The sequence below is a fragment of the Eutrigla gurnardus genome, assembly GCF_963514095.1.
Source record: "Eutrigla gurnardus genome assembly, chromosome: 20".
Classification (NCBI taxonomy): Eukaryota; Metazoa; Chordata; class Actinopteri; order Perciformes; family Triglidae; genus Eutrigla; species Eutrigla gurnardus.
This window is the reverse complement of record NC_139931.1, coordinates 6,804,467-6,823,167: the sequence shown is the minus strand read 5'-3', so window position 1 is coordinate 6,823,167 and position 18,701 is coordinate 6,804,467. Positions and strand designations below refer to the sequence as shown.

Below are 18,701 nucleotides of genomic sequence, written 5' to 3'. Positions count from 1 at the left end.
AATAGTGTGTTTTAAAACTTTCCCAACTTTTCCCTAAAGTGGCCAAAAATATGTCAAATTCAAGATGCTACCAGGTCTTTTTTGTTGAATTTGAAATATATTTGTTGTTCTGCATATTTGTGGATTACCAAGTAAGACAAAGTTATACACTATGCTATGAACAAGCATCGTTTTTCTTTTTACACTTTCTGTAATGTGTGACTTCTGAATCTGAAGAAAAAGAGTTCATTTGTGTATTTATTTAACTTTTTTGCACAGACTGAGGACTGTGGATTTTGTGTAGATTCATCAGCAAAGATTTTCACTCCACACTGTGTTTATATGGTTGAATTTATTAAAGAAACAGTGAAAGGGTTGCTGTGTCCTTAATCCAGGGGAAAGCAAACAAACAAAACCACCACCGCCATTAACAACAAATCACAAGTTAGGAACTTTGACCTTCATTTTTTTTTTTTTTTTTTGCAGCAAGCCATTGTTCTTAACTTTCATCACATAATATATCCAAATCTGTTCCAATGACCTTTCCTGTGGAAAAACTACAGATATTCCTTCTTTTTTGTTCACTGCTTTAGCAGCAAAACTACTTTAACTTCATTAGCTGTTCTGTTCCGACTGGAAATAACCATGAAGTGCTTCGGTCGGATAATATTGAGATATCACAGTGACGAGAAACATCAACGGGTTGTTGATGGGACGGTTGCACACATAGAGGGGATTAGTTTCATACAGGCACATGTCAGCAGCCCCACATACTGTGTAGCATCAATACAGGGTGATCATGCAGAACAGACTGTTTTATATTCATGCTGGCCCCTTTAACCGAATCACTCGGTTAGCATTTTTGTCATAAGGGTGTCCTGGAACTCATGACCTCTCATTTCATATTTCACAGTGTTTCTAACGTACACAGAAACGACTCCCGTGAGGCGTCCGTGTTTCCACTGGTCTGTTTTTAAAAACTCACCATGAACATCGTTAACGTGGTCTCACTTGGCTTAAGTTTCGACTACAGAGATGCTTCAGTGTTGTCCTGCAACATCCCAATGACGTGAGCATCAAATGTCAAAGCTCGTAGTCCAGCAGCAGCTAAACGGGGACGTTACTTCACACCACAGCATCCACTCCAGCAGATGTTGTTTTTTAAAAAAAAGGGATAAATCCATAATACTTGGCTGAGCTACTTCGAGGCAGCTTTGTCACATCAACGTCAAAAACGTCACAAAGAGCTCATCGAAACCAACAAGCCAAAAGAAATAAAATGGTCACGAACCATTAAAAATACTTGAATACCAACCGAACAGCGCTCACGCTAGCTAACGTAGCGCAAATTAAATGCTGTACATTTTCAAATTTAAAGAAATAACATTTGTTTCAAATAGCCCCGACGCCCCATAAAGTCCTGGTCTGGGGGGAAAAAATCACGGAGCATGGTGAAATTACCTGTATTATGATGGCTTGCATGATAAATTCAGCATAACGCTCATTTCCACAGCACTAAATGTATTTGTCATTGCGTTGCCCAGTTAGCTTAGCAGCAGTAGCACAAAGACTGAAAGAAGGTACACGTTTCCAACCAGCATCTCTAAATAATAAACATCATCTCTTCGGTTAATCTGCTGTTCAGTGGGGGATTAGGAGCCAGACTATATCTTTGTTTTTGGTGTATTTTGTTACTTTTGGACAGAGCTAGGCAACTTGTTTTACCCTGTGTACAATAGCAATGCTAAGCTAGGCTAACCAGCTGCTGTCTGTAGCTTTATTGCCTGTTTAATGGACAGATATCAGAGTGTGTTCAATTTGTGTATTCATGTAATTATCTGCTGAGTGTCATACTGGTCTCACTCTTTGATTGATTCTAGTCTGGTTTGTAGGCTACCGTCAACTCAACACTTCCTGCAAAGATAGACTTTTTTAGTGCTGTAAAATGAACATTTATACTGAATTTATCAAGCGGACAGGTAAACATATACAAAGTGGTGCATTTATCGCAAAAAGCGTCGGCAGCAAATAAAACAAAAACACATCAGAAAACAAGTGTTTCCTACTAAAACATCATCAAATATAAAACTGAAAGAAAAAGTCTCCTGTGATGCAGTTAATGTAAATAAAACCATTTGAGAATTTACAGCACTTTGAAGTGATGACTGTACACGACATCTATGAACTAAGTAACCTAGTTACAGTACAGAGACATGAAGAACAAACAGAAAGATCAGCAATAAACGCAAATACAATCGATGAAAGAGTCCACGAGTCAAGTGTCCGAGCCCCACGTCGTCGTGGCGTTCCAGAACTCATAGCGACCGCTCGGCGTTCACCTCTGTTTTTGAGGTTAAAGGCTCACTATTGAGGTCTCCAATGACGTCTATCGGGACATGCTGCTGGAACGACAGACGCAGAGATGAGACATGCGATAAAGACAAACTTTGACGTGAGCTGTTGTCAGTGATGGACTTCCTGAACATTTTATTGGTGGGTGTTATAACCCGGGGCTTGAGCCTGTCTCGCACATAAAATGACCATCATCTTCTAGAAGTCCATTTCACACATAGAAGATGAAGACATTAGGCAGACTGAGCACTTTGACAATAGAGGCTTAGGAGATTTGACAGATTTGGTATAAATATAACTATGATGCATGCTACCAAGAACGCCTTTAATAACAAAATGAAAATTCTACATTAATGTAATAATTGTTTCATTTTTAAGTTTTAGTATACCTGCAGTAGAACGTGTTAATACAGAAGAATGTTGTGTTTAATCAGAAATTACATGACTGTGGTTTGTTTACCTGAATGCTCTGCAGTTTTCCATTCTGTGAGTGATTTCCGGGTGACAGCGCGGGATAGCTGTTTTGATTGGCCGCGGTCTGCCTGCCTCTCCTCTGGCCCGTGGCGCCGACCCCAGTCGGCTTGTGGAAGCAGAGCACCTTCTGGAAGCTCTGCCTGAAATTCTCAGAGAGGAAGCCGTAGAGGAACGGGTTGGCGCAGGAGTTCACGTAGGTGAGGATGACCAGGAAGAAGTAGACCTCCGCCGTGGTGGTGTTCTCGGGGATGATGTGGATCAGGTTGACGATGTTGGTGGTGAAGAAGGGCAGCCAACAAACCACGAACACCAACACGATGATCACCACCATGCGCGTCACCTTTTGCTCTGACTTGCGTTGCTTAGTCCGGCCTGCACGCACACCAGCTGACCTCACCTGAAATGTTGATTGAAAAGATGATGAGATTTTGAGAGCATATTACTGGAAAAGTGGAAAAATAAGTGATCCATCCCGTTACCTTGATGACAATAAGCAGGTAGCAGAGGGAGATGACAACCAGAGGACCAAAGAAGCTCAGTATGGATGTGTAGAGGATGAAGACGATGGACCACAGCTCGCTGGGCTCAGGCCAGGATATGTTGCACGTGTCGAACTCCTGCACGTGTGAGTAGATGATGACCGGCAGCACAATCACAAAGGACACGACCCACACCATGCCGTTGAAAAACTTGGCCATCTGCGGCTTCCGCCACTTGGCGCTGCGAATGGGATGAACCACGGCCAGGTAGCGATCGATGCTCATCACCGTCAGGCAGAAGGTGGAGGAGAACTGGCTCATGGCGTCGGTCGTCATGCACACCTTGCAAAGTAGCTCCCCGAACGGCCAGTAGAGCAGCACGCTGTGGGTGCCGAGGAAGGGAAGTCCCAGGATGTAGAGCTCGTCCGCCAATGCTAAATTTAGGATGTACATGTTGGTGATAGTCTTCATCTTGGTGTAGCGAATCACCACGTAGATGACCAGTGTGTTGCCCAGAAGACCCACGATGAAGACGATGGTGTAGATGACGGCGGTGACCACGTTGTAGGGCATCAGCGGGCTCGAGGTGTTGTTGTTGGTCGGGGAGTTCCCGGAGGGAGACGTGCTGACATTCTCAGATATCGACGTCCAATTGTAGTAGCCGTCCATGTTGAAGGAGGGAGTGTGTCTGTTTGGATTACAGTAGGAAATAAGTCATGAGAGAGAAACAAATGGACAGTCAGGTCCTAAGTATCGTTAGGTGGTTCTTAAGTATCCTTAAGACAGGTATCTTCTTAAGTATCCTTAAGAAAGGTATTTTGTTGAAGTTCAGGCTGTGTGAATTTCTGCTTTAGAGAATGTGTTTTATGTCTACCTCTTTGTACCAATACATGGGCAGGAGGCACTCTGGGCAAGATGCCCATATTTACCAGGAGACAAGAGAAAGTTTCCACTGGGTTGTCTTGGCCAGTGGCCAACATGCCATTTCTCTTCACTTTAGAAGAAGATGCCATAAGTTAAGCAGGTGTAAGGTCCTGTAACTGCAGTTGGATGTCCAGTTGCGGGGACAGAAGCAGAAACCTGCAGCCATGTGGCAAGTAGCCCACATTCTTGAAAAGCTTTGATTATCAGAATCCATGGAAATCTTTAAGTCATGTATTTAAATGATCATGATATGAAAAAGTAGAATATTTAAAAAATGCTTCATAGTTAAAAAAAATAAATAAATCTATATTTCATTGCCAATCATAGACTGTATAAATAAATAAATAATAATTGTCTGGCTGAAAATGCATCAGCGTCTTCCCTGCTGTTCACATTGTTACATTGATTTTGATGCGGCCAAATAATTTGTCCCTTTGCATTAAACTGTATTTGACAGAAATATTTTATTTCAAATCGTATTTGTAAAATACTATTGGCATCAAATTATTCCAAAAGTAAAGGTACACATTATGCAGAATGGCCTGTCTCAGAATCATATTTCCGTTTTGAATTATAATTATTGATTTATAATCCCTTAACTTTTGCAGCTGGTTATGGTGGGACTCAATTAAATTACTTTATACGCAATCACAATAATAATGAAGTGATTTATCTTCTGCAAAATAACTAGAAACGCCAAGTTTTTTACACTTTTCCTTTTTTAAATGTTTTTGTTGTTGTTTTTTTGTTGTTGTAATTGAGTAAATTGACTTGTAACAATTAACTGATTTTAATGCAACTGGATGTTGGTGAATTTAAGACGTTATCTTAATGAGGACAAGATATCAAGAATGGACGATTCTGGGTGTCGTGTTCTGTTGGTGTCTCAATGTTGTCACGGTATATCTAGATATAAATAAATTGTAGTGCCTAATAAATAGTCTGAAATTAGATTAAATTAAATTAAAATCCACACTGCATCTGCCATATGTCCTTACCTGATGCCTTGCGGATGACCTAAAATAATAATGACCTTATAACAGTCGTCAGACGTTTGAACCTGAGGCTGTGAAAAAAAAAAAAAATGATGTGTTGCACAAATAAATGGAGTGACGTGAAGATTCATTGAACCGCTCTTCAAAACACGGGAGTGACGCGCAGCCCGCAGCGCGTTGTTGAGAAAACAAACAGTTAAAGCCGCTGTTCCCTTCAGGCTGCGCGGGGTTTGACATTATGTTCACCAAAGTCTAATTACTGTAGCCCTCAGTCATGAGACGCCCGGCTCATCACGTCTGGCAAATATAAACTTAATTACACGTTTCCAAAGTCCTCTTAAACTATGCTTTAAAATGATTTCATAAACACATTATTTTATGTTAAATGCCGTGACGTGCGTACGTTGGGATGCGACTTACCCGTGCGCTCCTGCGCTTTTGATCCTCTCCACTATCGGATGGCGTGATGCGCGTCTCCCGCGGTGTTCAGGAGCTTTTCTCCGAGGGCGAAATCAACTGTCCCGCCGTTTCCCCTCGCCGCTTGGAAGAGAAACCACCTCACACTTGACTTTTCATCCTGTGGCATCTTCTTGATGTGAGCCCGCGCGGGTGTCCATTCACGGGGGCGCGCAGGCAGAGCAGCATCCAGAAACAGCCGGGTGAAGTCTGAGGGAATCCCGCGCGTGGAGAAATGTGTGGCTGAGCGCAGGGATGATGAGGAGTCTCCTCCAGCGTCATTTATGCACCACGACGCACCGCGAGTGTATTTATGTGGGGGGGAACGTCACCCCGCCTTTTGGACGGGAAAGTCCCACCCATGGGTGGTTGTAATCATCTCCCAGCACATGACCAGTTGTTGTTAAAGCACACATTCTAGCCCCCTTTTTTCTTTTCACCAGTCATGAAGTGATATTCACTTTCCCCCCCCTTGTGTGTGTGAGAGACACAGAGGAATGGACTAATGTCCAGGTGCACCCTGGGGAATAAATCACCTTGATGATGGCCCCGGGGAACCTGGGACGGAGGGACGAATCAGGCTGAGGAGGAGAGTGTGCGCTGAGGGAGACTTGATGGTGATTGTCTGGGAAAGCTGCCTACTTTTAAGCCATTAGCTTCATGCTGTTGTCATCAAGGTCAATGCAGCGTTAACAACAGGCTGACACACACACACACACACACACACACACACACACACACACACACACACACACACACACACACACACACACACACACACACACTTGCACACACAAAAGAAAAATGCTGCTTTTGGCCATTGGAACGGGTGCAGCTGTGTGTGTGTGTGTGTGTGTGTGTGTGTGTGCATTTTCCATCCGTCTGAGGCATCAAAGGGGGTTAAGAAGGGACAGAAGTCGATGACGTCTTCTTCTCCGTGGAATTGGTTCGACTAGTCCTAACTGGACCAAACGAGCAGATGGATATGAGACTTGCGAGTGTATAAGTAAACGCCGTCACACAGCGGCGTATATAGAGGCTTGCCCTGCGGGGACAGTGGTGTGTCATGGCGCTGCCAGGATATTGATATGGCTCATTTACGCGGCATTTTCTCATTTTCAAGGTTAACGACGTCAAGGAAAACCAAACGTTCAGCTGCCTGACATTCTGAACCCATTTGTCAACCTTATTAAACTGTTTATTTTTGTAACTGTAAGCGGTCATTCCAGGACCGATGAACCAAATGTAAACGTGTTAATCAGGACTAAAGGGTAACTAAGCAGAAGAGAGCTAATGAATTAGCTGAGCGGCCAGTGTCCACATGCCAGCACTGACAGTTTATTTAAGTGCAGCTCTACCAAGTTTACACAAATCCGTCTTGGGGAGCCGGAGAACGTTGCATAGAAATGTTTGGCTTACCAGACCTCCGTAGGCGCTCCTCATCTCTGCATGAGGCCAGCACTCAAGGCTGCAGCTGCTATTAACATGACCCACCTGAAGCTCTTACTGAAACGGCCAGCGGTTGAGTGGCATCGCTCCGAGTTGTCCTTAAATGGTTTATTGCATATTTCATATTTCATATTCCGGGAGTGTTTGGACATTCTTATTCCATTTGCAGCCGTGATCTAATTTCCTCACTTGAATTTGTTACATCTTAACTCATTTAAAGAAAAAAAACTCCTCGCAAGATGTTTACCACATGATTGCTCATCATTGAAACACCAAATCTTGCTGTTGTAGTGCAAAAAATACAGAGCATGTGTGCAATTACTTAAACCAACAGGATTGCTAGAAGTTTGTGTTTGTTTTAAAAGACCTATAGTTTGGGCTGTAGATCAGGAAAATGATGTGTGTCAACCATGGAGATCAAAGTTACAGTAAAAATGCTTTCTATATCAGTTTAATCTGAGGAGTAGTGAAATGGCTGCTAATTAATATAGATATAGTGCTTTGTTATTTCAACCGTGAGACTTGTGTTACATAAACGTGATCACCAGTATGTATACATAGAATATACTGCCCAGTACTCTGTATCGACTAATCAGAGTACTTGTTTCAAACATTTATATAGTAACATTTTTAATTTAACCTCGATGCTTTATTGTATTAATATCTCCTGGTAAATGGCCTCATTTATATAGTGCTTTTATCCAAAGAGCTTTACAGGAATGACTGACATTCACCCATTCACTCACACATTCACACACCGACGGCGAAGTCAACCACGCAGGGCGACAGCCAGCTCGTCAGGGGCAGTCTTGCTCAGAGACACTCAGCTCCGGAGTAGCCGGGTATCGAACTGGCAATCTTTCGGTTGCCAGACAACCCGCTCTACCTCCAGGAGCTAAACCCCCTCCTGCCAGTTGTTACGTATTATAAGGGAAACCGCTGCTGGACTGTACAGGATTACATTTCTCTCTCAGTAGTTGTGTTCTTTCTCTTGCTGAGATGAGTGACTCTGGCCTCAAGCAGTTTTTGTGCACCTCTTGCCTTTCTCAATCAGGCTGCCCGTCTATCAGCATGTGCATCGAGATCATATCAGATTCTTCTCAGTCGCTGATTTCGTCCGGTTGGTGACTCAAAGCTGGCGGGGATCGATCGGAGGAGGAGCGCGACTTCTGTGTGTGGTGCTTGTGGCCCACAGGAGCTCTCTGAATCAATACTGAGTGTGTGTGTGTGTGTGTGTGTGTGTGTGTGTGTGTGTGTGTGTGTGTGTGTGTGTGTGTGGATTGGATGTACAGAGTGGCGACTCTGTGGCTGATGCTGTGTCGAGGTCAGAAGATGAAATGGTCTTAAAAATACAACAATTATACGAACAATCAGTCGCTCTCTGTGCTGCTTATACATGTATTTCTATCATGGTAGCTCGATGCGATATCATTCAGTGTTAATTACATGTTGTACTGCAGGCCCTGGCTCTAGCTGTCTAATAGCTGTCTTCCGGAGCCAACCAGCAAGGCTGCTTATTTGCTTAATGTCGTTTACTTTCTGCTTCAGTTGTCAATTAAGTGAGACATAATTAAGTGGCGTTTTGTTGTAAGCAGCTAATGTAGCTGTTTATCTGCCGACAGTCTCCAGATGGAGCTGTTGACTGCCGTTGACTCAACAATCAGGGAGGCAGCATCCCTGTGCTGATAGTGCCATAAGCTGTAATATGTGACTCCACTGTCATTCCCATCGCCCTGCAGTCTGTCGCTACGGCGACCGGTTGCTCTTAGTGGGCACTGAAACCAGGGTAGTCCTTCTAAGGACAGCCTTTGGCTACGTATTGTCAGGTTTACATGAGCAATGGCTGAGCTACTCACATGTGAAAGACTTGGGTTGCTGCAGAGCGATTGCATTGTTGATGATTTTGCAGGAAATGTAATTTCTTTAAAAAAAAACAAGCTCAAAATATATATCTTTCTTATATATGCAAAAAAAAGGATGAAACCAAATACACACTACTAATTACACAGTTTAACCATCGTATCTAGGATTTATTTCTATTCAGTTGATGCTTTAGAGAACAATACACTTTAGTAGTTTACAGTAGTTTATAGTTTACTATACTTATTAGACCTGTAATTTACAGGCAGATTATTGGTGCTTAACTTCTGTGTTTTTGCTCTATTTATTAAATCCAGTATATTAGAAAATAAATGGAATTGATAGAGCAGTCTGAACCAGAAAGCAATATGGATTAAATATTATCCTGGGAATAGTTTCCCTTAATTTGAAGACTATTAAAATAACCCAAAATGAATATCACTCAAACATCAAAGCCATTCTTATAAAGGCTACAAGAAAAAAAAAATCCCGCTAACGAAGCCTCCTTGTATTTTCCCCTGAGGAACAAATCACGGTGGTTAATTAGGAAAGACTGAAAGGCTATATTTTATTTCTAAAGTAAACCGACTTGACAATCATAATTAGAACCTGCCAGGACTGCGAGGAGGAAGGAAGGATTTTCCAAAAAAAGACATATCATTAAGCATTTAGGCAACATTAGGCTTATACGGAAGTGACAGTATCGGCCTGCATTCAACCCACGTCTGCAGGATCTGCACAGAGGGGAAGCTGAAAATAACGGACATTAGGTGTGTGTGTGTTAGAGAACCATTTTAAATTAATGGGCGGCGTGGCCAGAATAACACGGCAGCAATTGTTTTTATGATATGATTATTGCCACCAAACCACCAACATGTTTGCATTTCTTTCCTTGAATTCAGGACAGGTTCTGTTTTTTCAAAGTGTGGTAATTCAAATATTTAATTCTTTGCTGAAACCTGCAAAAGTACAAATGTATTCACAAACCATTTGGTGTTTCGCCCCCATCCATTAACCAGATTAACACTGTGAGCTCTGTCAGCACTGTTAGCTGCGAGCTGCAGGCTCAGCTGTCGTAGCTGTGTGGAGGCAACAGATTGTGGTATGGCTCACATTTGAGATGATTAAGGGTTGTTATAATTATGTTGTTAATTTAAGAATATCTCAGACACAGCCAACGTTACCAAAATGTAATTGGAGTACAATTTAAGATACATTCTGGCACTGTGCTCTGGTGTTACTACACTGATAATCCGGATTGCGTGCTAGAAACTGAAGGTCTAATTTCGTAACTTAAATAATTTAATAATCTTTAGAATCCTGAGGTGACGTTTAAATTTAATATGGAGCATTAAGTAAAATAGTTACTTGATGAAAAATAATGTTTTTTGTTTGTAGCTGCCAACTAAAGATGAGTAATTTATTCACATGTGCTTGGCATAAAATCAGCTATGGCAATTAATTATAATTAGAAAGTTAGTATTCTTATAAGTAATGTCCTAGATTTCCTTGGTTTTAGCACAGTGAGTACACTGCACACAGTGTATTTGTCCTCATGTAAAACAACGTGCATTTGACAATTGACAATCAAGAACAAATCAGAGGTTTATTCAAAAAAAATAAAGGGCAAGTTTTATCACATTTTGCTGTTAAAAAACTTGCATATAAATATGTGAATGGAAACACGGTTAGCATTTGACGAACATACAGTACCTCTTTCCATAGACACCAGTTTGTCATGGCACTATGTGGGTTACACCGTGTAGTTTTATGTCGAATCTTTCACCTGAAGTCAGACAAAGTGAAGTACACCCAATGTCTAATGCATTTTGTCCTTTGTGTCATCCAAATCAAAGCAGACTGCTGTCTGCACTTCGCCACCATGTCTGACAGATATAGGCTATTGACTTAAACGTGCTCTGTCTTTCTGACAGACTGACATGAGAAGAAAAGCTGAATTTCCACGCCTCAGTTGTTCTATTTGACTCGAGTTCACTCACACAGATTGGATGTGCCAGCTAGCACAATGGCTGTAGGATTACAAGTGAGATTTGGGTGACGTCTTTTTAAGTTTCCAATTGGTTAAAAAAAGAAAAGAATGAATTGACGTCATACTTTTTCTAGCTTTCTATCCTCGCCTGCCACCTCGGCGAGGAAGAAAAGAAGCTATATAAGAAAATAGAAAGATAACACCTTGCAACAAATCCAACTCCATATGCTGCAGCTGCCTATTGATTAAAGGATTTTCTTCTTCACTTTTCCCACACGTCCTTCCAAAGTCTGGAAATCTCTTGCTTCCTCAACCTCTGTCATCAATTCCTCCGTCCTTGTGGGTTCTCCATCTCTTCCCATCTGAGCTATCTCATCTATATTATATTTTTATGAATGTGATATTACAGCTTTTAATCATTGACTAACTGCTTCATTTTTCCATGTTGTACTTGGCAGCCAGCATTTAATTACTGCTGTCAATCATCTTTGTGAGGTTACTGGTTAGTGACACAGAACACAAGGCGTATAGAGTAGACCGTGTCCAGGGTGTAAATAATAGCATTGAGGATGGTCATGAAGGTGACCACCACCAGTTTATCCCAGGGACAGAGGTGACCACAGTTACTGGGTCTCTTATTGTTGCGGAGACTATACAGTGGCCAGATCACCATCGCCGACACGTACATCACTGCTGCCAAAACGTTGTAGACGATCACAAGCTTCTCAAAGGGGAACGGAAAAGAAGAGGTCAGCTGTCCAACGCTGAGCAGGACGATGAGGATGGCAAAGATGAAGCACAGGGAGTACACGGCGACGCACCACAGCAGACCCGGGGATCCGGAGTACTGGCTTCCCTCCAGGGACATGAAGATGAGACAGGCGAGGAACGTCTCCAGCATCTTCATAATGCCGGGCACCGAGGAGAGGAACCCAATGTTCTGTCCGCTCGGTCGGAGGCGAGTTAAAACCACCTCGCCCGCGTACAGCCCGAAACACACCCAAGACACCACGGAGGCGCCGATCTGCCGGTGGCAGGCCCTGCAGGTGAAAAAGACGGGGTAGATGATGGAGGCAGAGAAGCACAGGAGGCTCGCCAGCATGGCGAAGGCAGTGGTGAAGTCCTCCCAGGGGAACGGTAGTTTGGAATTGGCGGTTGTGAACTCCAGGATGACAATGAGAAGGGTGAAGAAGCAGCAGAAGCACCAGGAGAACATGCACCACGCCCAGTAGGGAGACGAGACGTGTCCCTCCGTTGCCACCAGGCTAAAAGTCACGCAGGTGATGATGGTCGCCATTATTCGCATGATGCCCACAGGCTGGGTGAGCGCCCGCAAGTCCACAGCAGTCATGGCAGGAAAGGATGAGTGTGTTTGACCTAACAAAAAAAAAAAGAATCTTGTTTCCAAAGTCAGTTGATGATACTCGGTGTATCCATCAGTACAGTGAGGCCATGTTTTCCAAAGCAGATCCTGTTGAAGAAATCCATGTAGACAAGAGCCCCGAGCAGGTGTGTTCTTTGAAACCGAAACTCAGAGTGTGGTTGTGTGTATCCACGCAGACCATCCTGGGCTTATCTCTGCAGTTTATGGCCCCTGTTTGACTCCGCGGATTGGGTACTGGTTGAGTGTTATCATGTTCACTTCACCACTCACACTGGACTCTGGTCCTCTGTACGAGCCTGGTTCAGAGGATAATCTCCAACACGATGAGGTGTGTAGGTCACATCTCACGCAAAATTGCTCCTATATCGCGTCACTTGATTTATTGTTCCTTGGTGGTAGAAATGGAAGAGTTTGAAGAAGGGGTTTTAATGGAATAAAGATTGAACTTTAGGTTGCTAAATAGTTGGATGTTGATTAGTTTTGTCTTTATTATTAAAATTTTAAATATATGTATGTTGGGGATGTAGCAGGAGCAGATTTGGTTATCAACAGTTAATTATTAATGTCAATATGATTATCGATATTAATAATTATATTTAATATATTATCATGATATAATCATGGATAAATGGGGCACCACCCTGGGATCAGGGAAAAGATAACCTAAAACTGTATTCAGTCTCAATATGAAAGGCTTTATACTCACATGCCAATCATCGTGATCATTGGCATGGAAGTATAAGAACAATCTAACAATTAAAAAGGCGTGAAATTCGAGCACTAGCCTTCACAACTGCTGTTATCCAGTGACATATACACAACAAGCACAAGAGACCGCTAGTTATAATATAATAAGATTTATTAAAATCAGTAATAATGATCAAAAATTGTTCTTATACTTCTATGCCAATGATCACGATGATTGGCATGTGAGTGTAAAACCTTTTATATTGAGACTGAATACAGTTTTAGGTTATCTTTTCCCTGACCCCAGGGTGCTGCCCCATTTATTCATGATTATATCATGATAATATATTAAATATAATTATTAATATCGATAATCATATTGACATGAATAATTAACTGTTGATAACCAAATCTGCTCCTGCTACATCCCCAACATGTACTAGGAACATATTTGTCCGTAGCCCCAAAGAGGAAAACAGTTTTAACTGTAGCATTCATTCTCTGACTTTTCTTACCTCTTTTTTTTTATTTTTTTTATCTCTCTCTCTATTTGTGTTTACAATATCATTATGTTTATTATTGAGTCTCCATTTTGACTTTGTAGAGAGCAGCTATTTCTGGACTGGTCAAAGGTTATGTGACTAACTTCCCAAGATGTCATTAAGATATGCAATTTTAATCCTGATCAATTACTCACTTGCTTTTTGTATATTGTTAGGAGGCGGCTAAACATAGAAATATGTGAACCGCCTCTAATCTTTTTTCCTTTTGTCATTAAATGTGGCAACACAATGAGTGAATAGTAAGAGGTTTGTTTAAAGTGGGAGGTGAGGTGTGAGCTTTATACCTTTTGCTGCTGTGTTTTACAGGGTATGCACACTTTGACTCACCTTTTACAAACATCCTTTCAGAAGGATAGGGGAGGTCCCACTGTACCAGTTTATACATTAAACAGTTTATTTAACCATTAAACAAATTACTCATGAGTCATTCTCTGGGCATGTTTGTAATTACTGAGGTGCAGAAGCAACCAAATAATAGTCCATCCATAGCAAATCACATTTTTATTACATTTCGTTCATATTTCACTTGCTGAGATCAACAAGAATATGCACTAAACACTTTTGCAATCAATGCTGAGAAAACAATCAATCTGCATCGAACGCATCATCATTACAAATAAGTCACCCTCATTCAGATCCATTCAACAAACCAGAGAGTTGTTGGGGTCATCGTGAACAAATCAGCATATTTGCGATCTAGGTTCTGCTAATGAAGAACACCAGCCTAAAAGAATAAACGGTATCAGCGATGTAGGCAGCAAGGTTGAAACTGGTCAAGAAAGTGATAACAACTAAGTTATCCCAGGGACATATAATTCCTTTCCTGCAGTAGCTCGGCCTGGGATTGTCCTTGAAGCTGTACAACGGCCAGATGACCAGCGCTGTGATGTACATCAACACTGCCAACACGTTGCAGCCTGTCAGGACTTTGTCGAATGGCGCCGGGAAGAGAGTCAGAAGGCGGCAGATGGTAAAAACAATGACGACGAGGGCAAAAATGAAGCAAATGGAGTAGACTGCAACGCACCACTGGAGCCCTGGAAACCTAGAGTATTGGTTGTAGTCCAGGCAGATGAAGATGATGCAGGCCACGAAGGCCTCCAGGACCTTGAGGAGGCCTGGGCCTGTGGACAGAAACCCACTAATCTCACCAGGTTTAGCCCGGGTCAGCCCGACCTCAACGGCGTACAAGATGAAGGCCAAACAGGAAGTAACAGTGGCACCAATCTGTCTGCCACAGGTGGGGCAAGTGAAGAAGACGGGATAGATGATGGATGCTGCCAGCACCTATATGAGAGGGAAACGAGTCAAAAATATGGTTCATGTTGGAGATCATTGGACTGTGTGTGGTTATGAATGCAGTTGAACTCCTGAGCTCTGACACGGTCCCTTTCATTTCATTCTCCCGCCTACGCTCCTTTGATGGCGCTTCTATGCCGGCCGCTCGGAGCTTTATATGATCAGTCGTTTGTGTGAGTGAGTGATAATGCATCTATGTGTCTGTCCGCGGCTAATCTCGCATACTGCTGTGCCAAACTGCATAATATTTTATTCCCCATCAATGTGAATTTGGCTGCCTTCTGTTTAGGTTTGGATTATGGATTTGGATTAAAATTATGATAAAGTGATGTGGTCTCTAAAAAAACTGTGCATGAAAAATCACATAATTACTCTAAAATGAGTTAATTTTGGTTAAAATGTGGTTCTTCTACAAATTATAGTACTTTAATGTAGCTCATCATTAACCCACAACAAGTCCTAAAAATATCTCTAGACACAGACGAATAACAAGAGAGTAAAAAGGGGCACACACCATTAGAGTAGCCAACATGGCAAAAGCGGTTGTGAAGTCATCCCAGGAGATAGGCAGCTTAGCGTTGAGGCTGGTGAACTCCAGGAACAGTATGAGGAGGGTGACACAGAAGCAGAAGCACCAGGTGAACATGCACCACGTCCAGAAGGAAAAGGTTGTGTGGCCCACCGACGCCACGAGGCTGAAGGAGATACAGGTGAAGACCACCTCCAGTATCCGCACGATGCCCACGGGCACCGTCAGCGTCCTGAAGTCCAGTGTAACCATGGTGATTGTAATCCTCCACTCACTTTCTGGATAGATATTTAATCAGATAATCTCTCTTCACCAGCTTGTCTCCTCCTCGTCTTTTTTTTCTAGTATCGTTTTGAGTAACACCGTGGTCTTCGTCAGTCGTCACGCCTCCTCCCGTTGGTGCTGCCTGCATTACGGACACAGAAATTGAGGTGAATGAGGAACCTTTGGCTTCTCTCTTGTCAACACCCTTTAAGGTTCTTCCTGTAGTGGTCAGTAATCACATGTTGAATGCGCAACTGCATGAGTTGTGTGGAGTGTTTGTGTAGGAGGGACAGTATCTGCTGCTTATCAGTGCTGTGCATGGTCAATAAAATATTTCAGATATTTTACAGCGGTCGTAGACAACAGGAACTGCACCTTATGACTCGGCACCCTCATCTCACCCTATTTCTCATCCATCTTGTTTGCTTATTTAGCAGCTTGCGCACACATCAACGGTTCCAACCTGTAAATGTGTTACAGGATACTTAAGAGGAAACTCAGTGCTTCAGAAAATGTCAGATATTACCTATTACCTTTACCTGAATATGAAATGTAGGTGCAAAAGAAACCTTTAGGATTTAAAAGTTTTGCATTTTAGCTCATTCCATTATAAAAAAAAACGTGATCATAATAAATGATGAATCATAATAAATATAACATGATTTGGCAAGATACGATTCAGGAGTAGCAAATAAGTAGAGGCATAACAAAAAATAAGAATACATAAGATGTTCATACAATTAGTAAAAGAATAGGAATAAAAATAAACTTTATGAGAGCAATTAAAGTACTTCTGCAATGTCACAATCACATTCTTTAGCACAATAGTCTGTCTGTCTGTCTGTCTGTCTGTCTGTCTGTCTGTCTGTCTGTCTGTCTGTCTGTCTGTCTGTCTCTCTCTCTCTCTCTCTGTGAGGTCTTTTGCATAGCTACTTCATGCTTGGAGAGTGCTGGTGCAATCTTGACATGCAACATGTTCAATATTAATAACTTTGCTGGATGCTGGATATACTAACTTTGTTTTTGGTTCGTCAGCCTCTGGAAGTCACCTGGCACTGTGTTCTCTGCTCTCTAGCGCCTCCTGCGGATCACAGTACAGAATGTCGGAAGTGCGTTTGATCATATTGCAACATTAGCTCATATTTTGGCTGTTTAATGCATTCTACAATTTTTTTTTAAATTAAAAATGGCTTTATTTTCTTTTAACTGTTAACACCATAATTTCTTTGCAGAACTGAGGCCAACATGACGTGATTTAAATGAAAAGTGTCAAACTGACAGTAACTCTTGTCACCTTGACTTTGACCGTGACTGGATTTATGATTGAGTGGTCCTGCTATTCAACCATCCCTCCTCCTCTGTGCCTCCTTTGTCCCTTCTTATCTTATCTTTAACACTCAGAACACCAGTTATTTAACCAACACTCAAACAGAACGTATACTGTGAAAGGAAACTGGCATGAAAGATTGAAGACACAAAGAAATAAATGACAAGGTGGAGAAAGGCGGAGCAGCCATCGAGGTGTGTGGAGGACAGAAGAGGAGAGGAGGCGATGATGCTGTAAAAAAAGATTATTTATCTGGTTTCCAAAAGAAACTTCACTGAAGGAGAGAATCGAAATAACAAGTCTCTGTTTTTGGGGTGTCGCTGTCCTTGAAGACATATCTCTGGTGATTAGTCAATGTGTCTTTCTGGGATGTTTATTCCACACTGTTGGTCTGTTACTACTGAACCACTGAACCACCGATGATCAAATGTGAGAGTCTGGAGAATCATGCCTGAAATGAAGTGCAAAAGTCATGAATTGTACATTGTTAATGGAATAACTAGACATTCCCCAAAGTGTTTTAAAGTTTGCGTCGAGTTTTATCGTCTTCCTTCTATTTTTATTTAAAGGAGTGCTGTTAGATGTGGACAACACAACCCTGTTGACCAACATGCCCCCCGTATACAGCTCACTCCTGCTGGGTGTCGGTGTGTATGACGTTTGTTCCTATTGTCTTTGCTTTTAAAATTATGTTATCCCATGATCAGGGATAAAGCAAACTGAGTTGAACTGATGATCCTCTCTGCTTGGCTCTGCCTTTTTTCTTCTTATTCTTGTTGCCTGTTTAATTACATCTAATCCTGACATAGTGTTGGGCTTCTGGACCACTCATTGATTCCTGGGCTGCTGGATGCAGGCATCGTGAGAGATCTGGGTCTGTGTCTCCTGATATTCCTGATAAGTGTCCTAAAACATCCCAGTATTCTGCGCTCTCTCTCTCTCTCTCTCACATTATAATGATGCAATTCTGCTGACCTCTAGTGGCCACATATGAAACATTCCTCTGGATTTCCCTCCCAGGTCTGCCTCTAACGAGCGTGGCTGTAGCTAAGTGCATTCCAGATGTGACGGGTCATGTACTTGTCATGGTCAGGTGACCTCCCTGTATCCTCGGCATGACCTGACTGTCACCAGGCCTTAATGTGTCAAAGTCATGTGTTTAGGGTCATGAATGTCTGGATACGCATGATTGCACACTGAGGAATATCCTGCATTGTGAAACAGTGTGCTATGTCTCCTGCGGACCCATGACCGAGAGACAATGAGCTCCAAAGATATCCTGCTCGGGTGGAACAGAACTACTCACACAGTGTTCTCCTCTGCATTCATCAATTATCATTACTAAATTGACATTTTTCTACATGTTCAATTTACTTTATCCCTTTTTAATACTAGAAACTACGGCTACATCTGCTTTACGTGATTCAAACTGGTTTGCAAGAAAGTGAAAAAGTGAAGTGAGCCAACACGCACACGCAGCATTTTGAAATTGGATTTTGCAATTTAGAAGCCAGGCAATATGATGAACTAATGACACTGCTAATGAATTCCACTTGTCATCTTTTCCATGACTGCCTGTTGATTCAGATGCAGGGAATCTCCCACACTATCATATAAACCACGGCATCACAGCATTCTTATACGGGATGGGAGGAGCTAAAATGTTTTGAGGGAAAAGAATAGGAGCTGG

At 42.2% G+C, this 18,701-nt stretch overlaps 2 protein-coding genes and 1 pseudogene across 5 annotated transcripts; all 3 read right to left on the bottom strand.

The window, feature by feature from the left end:
- Positions 1-316: 316 nt before the first annotated feature.
- LOC311031565 (somatostatin receptor type 5-like) lies at positions 317-5,929 on the bottom strand. Of its 3 annotated transcripts, none has more exons than XM_084037910.1 (4): positions 5,620-5,929; positions 3,285-3,972; positions 2,792-3,202; positions 317-2,381 (listed from the first exon to the last, which is right to left on the bottom strand). In XM_084037910.1, exons 2-4 carry the CDS (start codon positions 3,951-3,953, stop codon positions 2,295-2,297), a joined length of 1,167 nt encoding a protein of 388 aa, XP_083894036.1. In that variant the 5' UTR covers positions 3,954-3,972; positions 5,620-5,929; the 3' UTR covers positions 317-2,294. The 3 variants fall into 3 exon arrangements, with proteins under 3 accessions (XP_083894036.1, XP_083894035.1, XP_083894037.1); XM_084037909.1 differs by having other exon boundaries at positions 5,624-5,929; XM_084037911.1 differs by having other exon boundaries at positions 317-2,378; positions 5,624-5,929.
- A 5,525-nt stretch (positions 5,930-11,454) lies between these two features.
- LOC311030966 (myeloid-associated differentiation marker homolog pseudogene) lies at positions 11,455-12,309 on the bottom strand (annotated as a pseudogene). Its single transcript has one exon. The product of its transcript is annotated as a myeloid-associated differentiation marker homolog pseudogene (transcript).
- Positions 12,310-14,194: 1,885 nt separating this feature from the next.
- On the bottom strand, positions 14,195-15,828 carry LOC311030965 (myeloid-associated differentiation marker homolog). Its single transcript, XM_084037028.1, has 2 exons — positions 15,406-15,828; positions 14,195-14,879 (listed from the first exon to the last, which is right to left on the bottom strand). Exons 1-2 carry the CDS (start codon positions 15,670-15,672, stop codon positions 14,289-14,291), a joined length of 858 nt encoding a protein of 285 aa, XP_083893154.1. The 5' UTR covers positions 15,673-15,828; the 3' UTR covers positions 14,195-14,288.
- Positions 15,829-18,701: the final 2,873 nt, after the last annotated feature.